The sequence below is a fragment of the Helianthus annuus genome, chromosome 1, assembly GCF_002127325.2.
Source record: "Helianthus annuus cultivar XRQ/B chromosome 1, HanXRQr2.0-SUNRISE, whole genome shotgun sequence".
Classification (NCBI taxonomy): Eukaryota; Viridiplantae; Streptophyta; class Magnoliopsida; order Asterales; family Asteraceae; genus Helianthus; species Helianthus annuus.
This window is the reverse complement of record NC_035433.2, coordinates 77,868,271-77,885,075: the sequence shown is the minus strand read 5'-3', so window position 1 is coordinate 77,885,075 and position 16,805 is coordinate 77,868,271. Positions and strand designations below refer to the sequence as shown.

Below are 16,805 nucleotides of genomic sequence, written 5' to 3'. Positions count from 1 at the left end.
CGGACCCCTTTGTGTTGTTTTAAAAGTCACACATCAATATGTAAGAACTCGGATCCCTTGCATTCATAAAAGGTCGGACACATATGAATCATAATATTCGGACCAAGATATGCATTCATAGAAACAATCAAACCCCTGACCATTCACATGCAATTTATGATTATATTACAGTGGCCGACAACATCTGATATTGAGAACCAACTTTTACATAATATGGAAAACATGGCAGCCATTTTGGTTCATTTGTCAAGTTTGTCAGACCACCAAACTTCAAGTGTATTGGACCACAAAAACCACTCATATATCATAATAGGTTTTGCTTGGACTTTGTGATCTAGTGGATACCCTCATTGGACCAAATAAAATCGGTGGTTTTGCATACATTCACATTCAGTAGATTCCCTAGCACAAGTATATTGACTCACAAATATAATATGCCTACAAGCTGACAAACACGTGCAAGAGCAAGTATGATGGCCGGCAATTATATGGCCGACACTTATCTCCTACCGCCAACCCTCATTGGACCCCCAATATCAACACCTCCTAAATAGTCCAAGGCCATATTCACTGTTATCGGTTTCATCATCATCAAAGAAATCATTTAGTCAATTCATTTATATGTAACATCTAAAATAGCAAATCATTGCGAGACCAAAATTATAAATAAATCAGCAGTTCATTAATAATTCATCAATGGCCGACAAGTCGTCAATCACCTCAAGAGATCATTGGACCAACTTATGACATGCAATAAAGAATATAAATCACATCATCAGATTACCAAGATTCATACCATACTAATCAATTAAACCAATTGCAAAAATCATATCATCGTCAAACCCGCATATGTATACACATGATTCGCAATAACATGTAAGCTTAACAACCATTATCACATAACAGTTGGCACATGATGACGACAGATAGGTCATGATAAATTCAATCAATTAATTATCAATATTTGATTTACTAACCCCAAACAGGAGAACGATGAATCGGTTGGCGCGAGATACTTCGGGGTCTTAAGGTTGCCGTCGGGTTTCAAGGGTAGCGAGAGGAGGTGAAGAGTGATTAGGGTTTTGCTAATTAGGTTTTGTGTTAAGATTAATAGCTAAACATCCCAAGTCGATCACCACTGGGCCAAAGCCCATATGCTTTTCGTTGGCCTGCTCTAGTGTTTTCGTGTGAATATATCATTTGTTAGGCAAAGGTTCCATTTACTTTAATTAACACAACACATAAATTGATATAAGTCATATTTGTGTTGTACACTTATAAGACACACCATGTAAATATAAACAACACGTATTTGCACATCAGATGAACATAAAGACACAATAAAGTACTGAGTTAAGTCAAATAGAGACCTTGAAAACTCGGGTTGTCACAAATGTTCCACTCTCGAACAGCAAGATCCACGTCCTGTTTGGACTTGAAAAAGATCCCCAGACAAATTTGTTTTGATTTTGGATTCCATATGTCCATTAGGTTATCTTCATAATCCGGACACATGTAATCCCTAAGCTCCTCATCCTCTTGGGGGTCGTCATGTGGACCTGCAACGATAGGCCTAGAATGCGTTCGCTGAGACAAGGTCAAGGCAGTTTGATCGTTGACTGCGGCCTCATCGTCAGAAGAGGCTTCATCTGATGGGGGGGCCTCCTCACTTTCTGAACTGTCTTCTGTGCTGTAAACTTCTGACTCATCAAAGCCATCGTTTTTGTCGTCACCAACGACAAATTGAGAAACGGGACCGACTAGGTTCTCAACAGACGGCATGAGGTGGTGTTCTTGAGTTGTTTGCCCATCTCCTTCACCATCATCATCAGATAATTGGTGGTCAACAACATTACGTTATGTTATGTCATGGAGAAGGTTTGTAAAACTCATATGACGGAGGGGATTAACTGCCTCCCATTGAACGTAGATCTCGGCAATGAAGTTGCCTTCAAACATTCTGGCTAAGTAGTGCAACAATTCAACGCCATCTTCATTGAAAATTTTTGTTGTCTGAGATGTCCCTTGATATGTGTACCCTAATAACATCAAAACTACAACGGATTCTTTCTGTAGTCGAACATGATTACAGATTGAATCGACCAATTCCTCATAAGACATTTTGTGTCGCCTAAAGGAATGTGGTTGTTAGCATGGATTGGTCAAATTGAACAAGCCCGTTTACAAAAGAAAAGACACCACCCCAATAAAGTCTAACGAGGTATGGCCGAAAAGAATCCATTAACTAACAAAAGGAAATTTGGCCGAAAATTGATAGGATGAAGTGAAAAAATAAAAGTTGTTGTGGTTATTAGGATGAGCTGAAAAAAGAAGGTTGTTTTTGGTACTTCAATCTTGATGTGGGTTCACACCCTAATCCCATGGGTATTTATATTGGTGAGGACCCAGACTATAGCTGGGTATTTCACAAACATTTAAGTAATTCTAAAATATTACAGTATTATTTGTATTAACGAACGGGGTTTTCTTGTTTATGTCTGTTCTTTAAAAATTAGTTATATGCTTACAATTTAGTCTAGTTTTATTATACTTGTTGCTGGGTAATTTAAACATCATATTTGATTGTAACTTAGTGTTTCAATACTTAAAATTGGTGTTTCAATTAAGTCTACTTATTAATTCGAACATACCCACTACTAAAAATAGAACCATTTAAAATTGTTGTTATAAACAGCGAAGCTATTTAACATTGCAAACAAAAAAAGCGAGGTTCTTCAAGATTGCAATTAAAATAAGCGAGTATCTTCAACTTTGCCCTTCACTTCAACGAACCTTGAGTAAATTGTTCATCAAAACAGCGAAGTTCATGAAGATATATGTTAAAAACAGCGAAGTTCTTGAAGATATATGTTCAATTCAGCGATCTTGTAGAAGATGGCTGTTGAAAAAAGCTTGTTGATTATATCTTTAAACATGGGTCAAATATAAAAAACCTAATCATGTTTATTCAATCATGAATATGATATTAGACATCAAATCAGTAAAACTTACTTGTTGGAACAGAGATATGAGATAAGAATGTTGAATCCACGATTCCCGTTATGGTACCTTGTGTTGATGGATCACATTAGAGAGAATTGATCATGGTGTTCTTAAGGAGTTTTTCATACCTTTTTATCAATACCAATGATCAATATATAATGATCATAAGTGATGGTAGGTTATGAAAAACTCTATACATTCTCTTATTAAAAGGTACCTAAAGGGAAATCTTAATTGTCCCCTTAAACTATTTAATATTTACAATTACTACCATCAAGTAATTGTAGGAGACTAGTGATGTCATATTGGTAACATTATTCAAATGATCAGTTAGGCCACATTAACGAGTAATTTCTAACATTCTCCCACTTGGCCAAGTGATCATTTGTGATAAGCATAAGTAAGTTTGGCCAAATTAAAACATTAATTAATGTTTCAAATTGAAGTTGTGACAGAAAAATACAGTCATTGAGTTATTTTCAACTCAAGACCTCCATTAATCATGTTACAACCCCAAATCAAAACATACGTAAATTTAAGACCAAAATGACTGAGGTAAGCCCTTTGATATTAATTTGTATAATTCTTGTCTATATGTCATTAGGTGCACATACGTATTTATAGACAAACAAATTGTATAATTGAGGAAAAAATAACTAATCATTCATATGTATGATATGCTATTATGTAATGTCTTTAGTAAAACCCGTCTTTATTATGAGCTCTTAAAAAGACTTTGGGTCTAGACCGTAGTTATCGGATCCGCAAGCATATCATGAATGTAAATGTATTCGATACAAATAATTAGTTTCCTCTTCTTGTTCATAAACGAACAATAATTTTGTATCGAAGTTTAATGCAGCACCTCTCGAACTGTTACTGTTCGAGGAAATAAGGTAGCTGACTTTTCACATTAAGTCTTCAATATAGTATTTATATGGAGTTAATAAGCTTATGAGTCTACTGATAAAATTTCAACAACATTTAGTGACAATTGCGTTGTTAATTAACAACATATTATGTCATTATAATTTAGGTTGTTGTTAACAGTTTCTTATGACTCCTCCATGAGATAAATTTGTCTGCAAACATAAGGATTACCCCAAATTGACTTTTAGGTTCTTTTGAATATTACAAAATCAAGGTAAGAATAATCAACCTCTTCTTTATAGTCTTTCTCGTTTCTTAAAGATATCGTAAGATGTTTCACAATAATCTATAGTGGTCTAATGTTCATCAATGTGAGCGATATCTAAACTAGTATAGACTTGAACCTTCGTAAGGCTTCTAATTAACGAAGCATAAGGAAGTAATATCATTTATCATTTTATCTTCTAAAGGAGAGCTATATCGTTTGTTACACATGTAAGAGCCCGCTTTAGAGTAAAGCTTATGGGACGAAACTAATGTCCTGTTAAGTCTATCTCGGTATATTTTGATATCTCTCGCGTAAGTGATATCTCCGAGATTCATTATATCAAAATATATGTGAGAAATTATTTGACTTGTGTAACATATACTTATCACCAAATTTAAAGCCTCGTGACTTTTTCCATGCAGTCCACAAATGAATGGACTTTCCACATGGAGCACCATCATCTTGAAATAAAGAATTGTTATCACTGCAATCGGTAGGTTTATTCGGATATTCGGAAACCTTGATATCATCTTTAATTCGAACTTTAAAACTGATAGGAGATCACAAAATTAGTGATTTCCCCGTGATCGTCGGCTCACAAATTGGAACTCCCAAAACTGGTTCACCCCATTCAACATAGTCATCGCCACCGGTTGTTACCGCACCATTCGCCACCACATCACCATCGATATTCACCATACCACCATCGTCCTTTATAACAACTTCAACATTACGAATTTTAGAATCCGATTCATCTCCCAATAAGTTTCGATCACCACCGGTAACCTAAAAATACCATTCCTCGTCCTCGTATTCATCATACACGGGAAGTGACGGATAGATAACACTACAATTTCTAGGATGCTCCTCCTTCTCACAGTTCTCATCCTGGATGAAAGCCTCTGAGTCGGTTTCCTGAAAACTTGTAACCATCGCAGTCTTCAGGATGCTCCTCTTTCCCAACGATCTCATCCCAGATGACATCCTTTGAGTCAGTTTCCTGGATCTTACGATCTTGCGAATCAAACACAATTTTATTGTTGCCTCGGTCGGCGATTCGACAAGTAAAAACGTAGTTCGCTTCACGTTGAGCCATTTGATAAACCATAGCTCTGATACCAACTGATGCAGTTACGCGTGCATTCAAATGGCTCTAGAAGAATTAGTAATCAAAGACCGATAAAATGAACCAAAGGTTCCAAGAATACAGTTCTTTTTAATTAAAACTCAATTAAAAACTGTCTAAACAATAATCCTAAACACCCTATTTATAAGATATGAATCATAATTCGAAAAGGAAACAAAATAAGATAAAATATTAAATTCAAATAAAGAGATAATTAAAGAGATCGGGTCTATCCGCATCAAATAGTCTCACTTTCTTGTTACTATTTTCTTCGATTCCGGACCCCGTAGACCCATTTCCAAGCCCCGTTAAACTTCTATAATGTACCCCAACCTTACCAAATAGTTTTGTGAGCTACGGGTGACTATTGAACTCGTTTTTAAGCTCCCGGAATGTACTCCAAACTTATTAACGAGTGTTTATGAGGTGCGATTAAGAAGGGAGCGTGTACGTAAGTATGTGTGGGAACGAAATAAGTGGAATTACCTACATGTTAGTGATGGAATCCATAGGTAAGCATGAATAGAAATGAGCATGCACGTAGGTTTGTATGTATGAGACTAATATATATGGATGTTTGTGACTAAGATTTGTTTAGTATAATTATATTGGAATGTAAATGGTATGTAAAAGCTTGGATATGGAGGTATGCATGTATGTATGCATGAATGTACGTATGTAGGTATATATGTATGTGTGTATGTATGTATGTATGTGCGTATGTATGAAGTGGGAATTATTGTACACGAAAGAATAGGGCCTGTATATATGTATGCATGGCTTCAATACGTTTGAATATTTACGTTACTAATCATGTGCTTGAGAATGAAATGAAAGTGCAGGTATACTATTATTGACCTTGTGAAGATTTGACGTCGGGATGCAAGATTGTACCCAAAAAGATAATCAAAAGGATTAGCATAAGTAGAAAGAATGTGGCGTGGTCATCTAATTACGTAGGTTTAGATCATGTATGACGTCACCAAATATTAATGATACGGATGTATGTGGTGATTGCAGGTTGCACGGAATTATCATCATTATGGAGTTTAAGCGGTTGAAGATCGAGTCAATGAACGTGGATTGTACGGAAGCGAGGTCGTATAGTTTATAAATGTAGATTATGCTTTATCTTTTAAATAAGATGATACGGATGTATGTGGTGATTGCAGGTTGCACGGAATTATCATCATTATGGAGTTTAAGCGGTTGAAGATCGAGTCAATGAACGTGGATTGTACGGAAGCGAGGTCGTATAGTTTATAAATGTAGATTATGCTTTATCTTTTAAATAAGATTGATGGACCCAATTTTTGTAAAAGGGATTATCCCAATCGTTTCCAGTATGTTAAAATGTTTATAAAGATAGAAATTTTTTTTGGTTCGTATTTCCGCTGCGTACTTTTTGTTTTAAAACGGTCTAGGGTCTTACATAAAAGAAACGCCGATGGCTCACTAAATAAACATAATGCTAGACTCGTGGCGAAGGGTTATGTTCTACAACCCAGAGTTGATTTTGACGAAGTGTTCGCGCCAGTTGCTCGACTTGAAACAATTCGGTTACTTTTATCTATCGCAGCGAATGAAGGTTGGAAATTACATCATCTAGATGTTAAATCTGCGTTCCTACATGGCGAATTAAAAGAAGAGGTTTATGTCGTTCAACCGTAAGGGTTCATTAAAAAAGGCGAGGAGCATAAAGTTTATAAATTGTCAAGGCGTTATACGGGTTAAGGCAAGCTCCACGTGCATGGAACACAAATTTAAATAATATTTTATTAAATATGTAATTCCATAGGTGCTCGCAAGAATAAGTCGTATACTAAAGAACCGTTGGAGCGGATGTCTTATTAATCAGCGTGTATGTGGACGATTTAATTGTGACAGGTTCAAATTTGAAACTTATTATGGAGTTTAAGCGCGAGATGGCTAAAAACTTTGAAATGTCGGATTTGGGAAAGCTTACTTATTATCTTGGAATTGAAGTGTCGCAGAACAAGGACGGGATAAAAATTAAGCAAGAGGCGTATGCAAAGAAAATACTGACAGAAGCTGGTATGATTAACTGTAATCCTACTAATGTCCCCATAGACCCAAACGTGAAAGTTTCTAAATTTGAAGACGAAGAAGATTTTGATGCAACGAGATATCGAAATATTGTCGGGTGTCTCCGGTGCCTTTTACAGACTCGACCAGATTTGGCGTTTTCGGTCGGAGTAGCCAGTCGGTACACGCAATGCCCGAAGCAATCTCATGCAGCTCTCATAAAACAAATTCTTCGCTATTTACGAGGTACTTTTAGTTATGGCATTACCTATACTCGAGGAGAAAATATGTTGGTCGGTTACAGCGATAGTAGTCACAACATAGATCCGGACGATGGAAGAAGTACTATGGGACACGTAACACTATTATACACAACACACAACATATATTTGGTTATCTTGTACTCCAATCGTGCACACACGTATGGGTGGCAAGATGTGTAGGTGAGATAGGTTGGTTAACGAGTCCAAACTAGTCCGGTTGAAATAAATCAACCTGTAGGGGTTAACTTTTACTTAAAAGACTTTCTTTTTACTGAAATCACTCACACATGATATTTAGAGGTTATGAACCCACACACTTGGTACCATTTGAACTTATCTATGTTGAGTTTTTTTTAAACGTTTAAGACGCCAATTATGATTATAAAAACAATATAATTACAATAATAGTATATATCATTAAATAAAATGATTTAGAAGGTATGCATTAAAAATAGACTTTGGAAGAAAATACGTCCTGAGTCAACCCATTCATAAGTAAATGGTTTAAAATAAAACTTCTAAACACATTTATTACTTGATTTCGAAGGTGTTATCTGGGGTTAGTTAACAGGCTTGATCTCATTTTGACTGACTGCTGCTTCCAGCTTTTTTTAACCTGGTCAAATTAAACATATGTGCTTGAAAGAGACTGGCTTTAATTTATAGAAAAAACATTCAAACTGTCATCTCTTTAATATGCAAATGCTCTCAATCAATGACATATGCTTTGAGATTTGACTCGTTCAAATGTTAACTACTGCTTTTGTTTGTGTCTCATGTATGTTGTCACACATGATAAATCAATGAACATATGTTATATGTACATATTTTGTCCTCATACTATTTGACAGATTGCTTAAAGCAAAAAATTTAGACTTCATAGTATGTACATTTTCCTGTTGTTAGGTATTATGTCTGCGTCAACAACGATACTTTATCCTAGATTTATATTATTATGGTACAACATCAATATGACACACTGTTGGAAATCTTTGAATGATGAAACTTGTTTCTGCAGGAAGTTCTAAGCGATAATGTTCATAAATAAATTGATAATTTTACAGATCTGTTAATGTTGATATATATACGTACAAAACATAGGAATATTATAACTACCCTAAAAAATAAATAATAATACCGGACATATATATCTAGCTTATATGCATATGTATTTATAGACATATAATACCGGACATATATGTATACTTATATGTCTAACACCCTCCCGTAAGCTAGATTACTTCTAATGACATACGAAGAAGCTCTTTAAGTCTAATGAAGTCCCTTGGTTGTAAAGCTTGTGTCATAATATCAGCTATCTGATCTTTTGTTGCGCAGAAGATCACATTTAATTCCCTTTTCTTGACAAGATCTCTGATGAAGTGATATTTGACCCTTATATGTTTGCTCTTCCCATGATAAACGGGATCCCTAGCCAAACATATTGTGGACTTATTATCACAGTATAAAGGAATTGGAGAATCGTTATTGTCTTGCAAATCATCCAAAATTCCTTTGATCCATAGTGCCTGACAACCTGCTAATGACAAAGCCATGTATTCTGCTTCCGTTGACGACAAAGCTACTACCTTTTGTTTCTTTGACTGCCATGAGATGGACCAGAACCTAAGTGAAATATATATCCAGAGGTGCTTTTGCTATCATCCATATCTCCTGCATAGTCACTATCACTAAAACCTACAAGAACCTTTTTTCCTCCCTTGGAGTATGTAATCCCTTGATCTTGTGTTCCTTTGATGTATCTAAGTATTCGTTTAGCTGCTTCCCAGTGATTTCTCCTTGGACTCTCCATAAATCTGCTAACTTTGCTGACCGCAAACGTGATGTCTGGTCTGGTGTTAGTAAGGTACATCAAACTTCCTATTAGGCTTCGATACACCCCTTCGTCTACAAACTCTTCCGGATCATCCTTTGATAATTTCAAACCATATTCCATAGGTGTAGAAACAGAGTTGCATTGTGTCATTTTATATTTATCCAACAAGTTTTTCATATACTTTCTTTGGGACAGTATGATATTTCCATCTTCATAACGTACTTCCATGCCCAAAAAATAGTGTAGTCTTCCCATATCAGTCATTTCGAATTCTCTATTCATAGACTCCTTGAATTCCGTAATTAAGTGCATGGAGTCACTTGCAATGATTAAATCATCAACATATAGGCATATCACTAACTTTCCTTTGTTAGTATCTTTTATATATAAGGTATGCTCATATGCACTTTTCTTAAATTTATTTTGTAAGAAGTACGAGTCTATGCGGCTGTACCATGCTCTTGGTGCTTGTTTCAGACCATAGAGAGCTCGTTGAAGATGACATACCTTTCGTTCTTCTCCGTGTTTAATGTATCCTTGAGGTTGTTCTATGTAGACTTGTTCATTCAGTTTTCCGTTTAGAAAAGCTGTCTTAACATCCATCTGATGAAGATACCATCCATAATGTGCAGCCAAAGCCAATACTATCCGAACTGTTTCGAATCTTATTACGGGTGCAAATACTTCTTGATAATCTATACCATATTTCTGCCTGTATCCCTTTACTACTAATCTGGCTTTGTATTTGTCTACATTACCCTTTTCATCATATTTTGTTTTATAGATCCACTTCACTCCTATTGGCTTTTGATGTTTTGGTGGATCCACCAATACCCAAGTGTGATTTTTATTAATGGAGTCTATTTCTCTGTCCATCGCTTCTATCCATTTTGCATCTTTACTTGCTTCTTCGTAACTCGTTGGATCCGTACTTGCATAGAGAACAAAATTCACTACTTGATTTTGATTATATTTCTGTAACACCTCTGCATTTGAGAGTTTTCTGGTATTACGATATATATTCCTAATGCTTTTAGTTTTAATGACTTCGTTTTCTGAATCTGTAGATGAAGTGTCACCACTGTTTTGTTGATCTTGATCAGCACCTTGTCGTTGTGCTTCATCTGTTCCCGAGATACTACAAGCTTGTTGATCACTATTGGTATCTTCTTGATTTTGTTCTCCATTTATGTTATCTGTCGTACGGTTATCACTCTCCTCTTCGTGACTCTTGTCTTTCTCTCCATCTTGTTGAGTGTGTATCTCCTCTCCGTCAGTGATAACCAGTGGTACATTTGATTCTTCACCTTCGAACACCCATCTCTTATTTTCATCAAAGATTACATCACGACTGATGATAATCTTGTTAGTTTGAGGGTCGTATAGCTTATAACCTTTGCTAGCTTCACTATATCCAACAAATATTGTTTTTATTGACTTGTTGGATAATTTGTCTCTGTGTTGTTTGGGTACAAGAGCATAAGCTAGACACCCAAATACTCTCAGATGTTCTACATTTGGTTTCTGTCCATTCCAGGCTTCGAAAGGGGTGATGTTTGGTCTGGTCTTCGTAATTGTTCGATTTAGAATGTAAGTAGTGCACGCTACTGCTTCTGCCCAGTAGCAGTTAGGTAATTGCTTAACATTCATCATGCTTCTACTTAATTCCATTAAAGTCCTGTTCTTCCGTTCGGCTACTCCGTTTTGTTGAGGGGTATAGCTGTTAGTTAGTTGATGTCTAATCCCATTAAGTCTCAGATATTCCTGAAATGACTTGCTGCAATATTCCCCTCCGCGATCTGTCCTTAAAGTTTTGATTACATGATTTGACTGCTTCTCATTCAAGACTCTAAAATTCTTGAAGTGATATAACGCCTCGAACTTAAATTTAAGAAAATATACCCATGTCTTCCTAGTGTAATCATCGATGAATGTGATGAAGTATCTACATCCACCAATGGATTCTGTTCTCATTGGACCACATATGTCAGAATGAACTAATTGTAGTGGTTCAGTTGCTTGCCAGACCATTTTCTTTTGAAAAGGTTTCCTTGCATGTTTCCCTGATATGCAACCATCGCATACACTATCATCCTTCTTTATCTTTGGTAGTCCAAGTACTAACTCCTTGTTTTTCATATCAATCAAAGTGTCCATACTTACGTGTCCATAACGTCTGTGCCATAGACGTGAGGAATCATATGTATTCATACTTAAGGCATATTTCAGATCACTTTCGGGATGTAATGGAAACATCCTGTTGTTGGTCATCTTAATAGTACCAATAAATTCATTATTTGAATCCTTAATAACGCATCTATCTTCTTTGAACGCGACTTCATATCCTTTCTTTATGAGTTGGCCTACGCTTAACAGATTATGCTTCAACCCCTTTACATAAAATACATCTGGTATCTTCCTTTCTTTCCCTCTAATAATAATAGAGACATTTCCGCTGCCTAATACATCCAACCGTTTGTCATCTCCTGTTCTCACCTCTTTTTTAAAAGATTCATCAAGGTAAGAAAACAGTTCTCGGTTACCACTCATGTGGTTACTGCAGCCACTGTCAAGATACCAACAGTCACTTTTGACTGTTTCCTCCATGTTGAATATCATGAACATAGTGTCATCTTGTTCATCAACATCATCTTCTGTATGAATTAATGCGTTATCCATTTTTTCGCGTTCATCCTTTTGTTGGCAAAACTTGGCGGTATGTCCAAGTTTATGACAATTGAAACATCTTATTGAATTCATATTGAAATTCTTGCCCTTATACTTATTTCGTCCCTTTCCTGCGGATTCATTCCTAAACGACTGCCTAGACCGATCTTGGCCTACATTCGTTACTTGAAATGCATGTTCAACAGGATTATCTTCATACCTTTTTAGTCTTAATTCATGTGACTGAAGTATCCCCATCAGTTCTTCGGTGGATACTTCAGCAACATTCTTTGTTTCTTCGATCGTAATAACAACCGATTCGTAACTCCTAGTCAAACTACGTAAAATTTTTTCTACAATCCTTTGTTCGTCTAATTTTTCTTCATTCATCCGCAATTGGTTTACTATATGGATCGTTCTATTGAAGTATTCTTCAATAGATTCTCCATCTTTCATATTTAAAGAATCAAATTCGCATCGAAGGGATTGAAGTCTTACAGTTTTTACGCGCGTTTCTCCTTTGTATGATTTATGAAGAATAACCCATGCCTCTTTTGCCGAACTTGCCTGTGAAATTCTTTCAAAAACTGTGTCAATTACGGACTGGAATATGATATGCAAGGCCCGTTTGTCTTTTTTAATCGATTCCCGGTATGCAGCGGATCGTTCTTCGGACGGATTCGGTCCCAGTTCTTGATACCCTTCATCGACAACTGACCACAATTCTTGTGATTCAAGCAATACCTTCATTTGAATGTGCCAATGATAATAATTCTGTCCAGTCAGTTTGGGAATCTGTGTTTGTATGCCTTGCGTTTGATTCATGATCTCGAATTCGACAGTAACTTGTGACCGTTAACGTTAAACGGATTTCTTGGATCGGATGTTGTGGCTCTGATACCACTTTGTTGGAAATCTTTGAATGATGAAACTTGTTTCTGCAGGAAGTTCTAAGCGATAATGTTCATAAATGAATTGATAATTTTACAGATCTGTTAATGTTGATATATATACGTACAAAACATAGGAATATTATAACTACCCTAAAAAATAAATAATAATACCGGACATATATATCTAGCTTATATGCATATGTATTTATAGACATATAATACCGGACATATATGTATACTTATATGTCTAACACACACGACAAGATTGCAATCCGTAATATGTCACTCGAGACTGAAGCTGAAAAAACTAGATATGTACCGGTAAATATTTAGATAAAACCCAAATGAGAGAAAAATAAAGAGTAAAACCGCAAATCTAAAATAAAACGAAATTATTAAAAATCTTTGTTGTTGATTTTTTGGGAGTTATTGGCCCGGTTTTTCGCTCTTTTTCCACGTTCACACTGACCCACATACGAGTCAATCATTATCGGTACCTCATCATATAGAACGAGTAAAAACGATTAAACCTGCAGGCTGGATATCGACACAGTGGATCTTCCTTGGTCGTCGTTTTGTACTTGAAATATTGTGTCAAAAAAGGGTTATCAACTAAACCTGCAGGCTGACATAACAATGAAATTATACTTTTTTTTAATATGAAATAACATTTAACATCAACCGAAAGCATCTATATATACCTTTATCTATACAAACAAAAATTTAGGGGGCAAGACTAGATTACCTCGAAAACTGATTTAGGGGTGTAAACGAGTCAAGCCGAGCCCAGACTAACTCGCCTCATGGAGCCTGTATTTCACCCTTTCCAAATTGTTGTTGCTTTTCTCATCTTGGTATTCATGTTACTAAAACTAACAAAAAAGTCAACCTCAAATCTACCCCCCGGGCCATGGAAACTACCACTCATAGGAAGTATCCATCATCTTGGAAGCGCTCTTCCCCATCAACGGTTGCGCGATCTAGCCAATAAATATGGACCGTTGATGCACCTACAGCTCGGTGAACTTTCAGTTGTAGTTGTGTCTTCACCTGAAACAGCAAAAGAAGTTATGAAAACTCATGACTTAAACTTTGCTGACAGACCTTCTGTTTATGCTTCCAGTGTGATATGTAACGGTGCTACAAACTTTACTTTTGCAGCATATGGAGACTTTTGGAGACGTGTTCGCAAGATTTGCACTCAAGAGCTTCTGAGCCCGATGCGGGTCCAGTCGTTTGGGCCCACAAGGGAAGAAGAGGTCTCAAAGTTTATCAACTCTATTAGTGAACATGTAGGGTCTCAAATCAATCTAAGTGAAAGAATTTTCTCGTTAACATATGGGATTACCGCGAAAGCGGCATTTGGAAAGAAGTGTAAAGATGAAGAGTTGTTATCGCGCTTGTTAAGGATGCTTCGGCTGCAGCTGCAGGATTCAATATTTCGGATCTTTTTCCTTCGGCTACACTGCTGCCTTTAGTAACTGGATTTAAGGCGAAACTCGAGAAGATTCGTGAGAGGTTTCAGGAAATTGCTGGTAATATTATTGAAGAGCACAAGATCAAAAAGGTGGCTAGTAATGTGGATGTTTCTAATGAAGATGAAGATTTTGTTGATGTTCTTATGAGGTTTGAGGAGTGTGGTGATGTTAAGTTTCCATTGTCAGAAGCTAACATCAAAGCAATCATCCTGGTTAGTAAATTATTATTTTAATTTTTAATCAAGTCTCTCTCCCTCTCCCTCACGAGCGCCCGAGAAGAGATAGAACAAGATAAATAATTCATTTTTTTGAAAGGGAAATTTTATAGGGTTGCAATTAGACCTGCTATGTTATATGGAACCGAATGTTGGGCCATTAAGGAAGTACAGGCACGTAAGATGGAGGTAGCAGAGATGAGAATGCTAAGATGGATGTGTGGGCACACAAGGTTAGACTGGATAAGAAATAATGTTTTTAGAGAGCGATTAGAAGTAGCTAGTATATCAGATAAGATAAAGGAGGAAAGATTGAGATGGTTTGGGCATGTGAAGAGGACGCAGACGATAGAACCAATTAGAGTGATTGAAACCCTTGAGGTGGAGGGGAGGAGGAGTAGAGGTAGACCCAAAATTACTTGGGATGAGCGGATTAAGCAGGATTTGCAAAGATTGCACCTCTCTGAGAACATGGTCCATGATAGGAACTCGTGGAGACGTAGGATTAAGGTTAAGGATTACTAGGAGAGGTACAATTGTGTTTCTAGGTGTAGTGTATGGTCGTACATATGTAACTATGTGTATAGGATGTTTTGTACAATTGTATTTTTAGGTGTAGTGTATGGTCGTAGATATGTAACTATGTGTATAGGCTGTTTTGTGTTGTCACACTTCTTCTGTTTTACCATGCACTCTTTCACAACTCATGCTACATTGGTAACTTCATACACACACACACATCTCATGTTCTATTTATTTCTTTCTTGGGTGTTTTGGAGCCGAGGGTCTCTCTGGAAGCAGCCTCTCTATCCCTAGGGGTAGAGGTAAGGTGTGCCTACAACCCACCCTCTCCAGACCCTACAAATAGCTTTGCTATTTATGGGATTTTACTGGGTATGATTGATTGATTGATAAGAAAATTGTTGAAATGCAATGTTTATTCATATCTTGAAATTCAAAAAATAATATGAACGAACTTCGTTTATTTATACAACCGACACCTGTGCAAAGTCTGTGTAGCAGTATTACCTACACATAACCTACCACAGCGGCCCTTTTTTCTTTACTTCGTCCACTTCGTGCGCTAAATGTTATCTGTACCTGATCCTACCCCTCTATATATGTGTGTGTGTGTGTGTCATTGAACGCGTATAATAACTCTTACAAGATGGATATTTTACAATAAATAGAGTGTCATAATATATGTATGGATAAGACTTAAGAGTATGATTTTTACATGATTTTGCAAAAAAAAAAAGAAAGAGAAAACTGTAAGAAAAGATTTGCACAATTCATTTTAAAAAAATCTATAAGAACTACAGTTTTTTTTTACCTTTTAAAAGAGCATTCTTATCATTTCTTTTACCATCTAGCACAACAAAGTGTGCATATTTTGGTAAGAAATGGCTCGTGTGGGACATTAAATGTTCAACATAAGAATGTTATAACATTATTTATTCTACAAAGGCTTCTAATTGTAAGAAGTGTAAGAAGGATTTATAGAGTGATAAGTGTCTAATAACCTAAAACTAAACTCACTATATCACCACCAAAAACCTAAACACCCACCCCCACCCCACCACCACCCAAAAACCTAACCCCCCCCCCCAACCAAAAAACCTAAACCCCCCCCGGCAAAAAAAAAACTATACCTCACAAAAAAAAACCCAAAAAAACTAACCCAAAAACCTAAAAAAACCTAACCCCCCCCTACCCCCCCCCCCCAAAAAAAACCTAAAAAAAACTAAACACCCACCCCCACCCCCCCCCCACCCAAAAACCTAAACCCCCACCCCCCACCCCCTCGGCAAAAAAAAAAAAAAAAAATTTTTTTTTTTAGGGTAGGTGATGTGTGGGTGGGTGGGTTGGGGATGGGGGTTTAGGTTTTTGGTGGTGGTGGATGTTTAAGGGTTTTTTTTTTTTGTAGTGGGTTCTTTTGTGTAGTGGGTTTAGGTTTTAGGTTATTGGACACTTGTCACTCTATAAATCCTTCTTACACTTCTTACAATTAGGATCCTTTGTATTTGATCCTAATCCATAACATTATATATGTCGATTGTTAAAAAAGCTTGAACTCTTCATGCCAAACATATTCTTATTAGTCATTTAATATTTGGATTTTGGATCACTTCCTGAGAA

At 36.4% G+C, this 16,805-nt stretch overlaps 1 protein-coding gene and 1 pseudogene across 1 annotated transcript; both read left to right on the top strand.

Annotated features, from left to right (window-relative positions):
• Positions 1 to 6,240: 6,240 nt before the first annotated feature.
• Positions 6,241 to 7,756, top strand: LOC110914464 (uncharacterized mitochondrial protein AtMg00810-like). The gene is made up of 3 exons (XM_022159272.1): positions 6,241 to 6,365; positions 6,440 to 6,504; positions 7,155 to 7,756. Exons 1-3 carry the CDS (start codon positions 6,241 to 6,243, stop codon positions 7,754 to 7,756), a joined length of 792 nt encoding a protein of 263 aa, XP_022014964.1.
• Positions 7,757 to 13,738: 5,982 nt separating this feature from the next.
• The window catches only part of LOC110937342, a 3,902-nt pseudogene continuing 835 nt past the window's right edge, over positions 13,739 to 16,805 (top strand).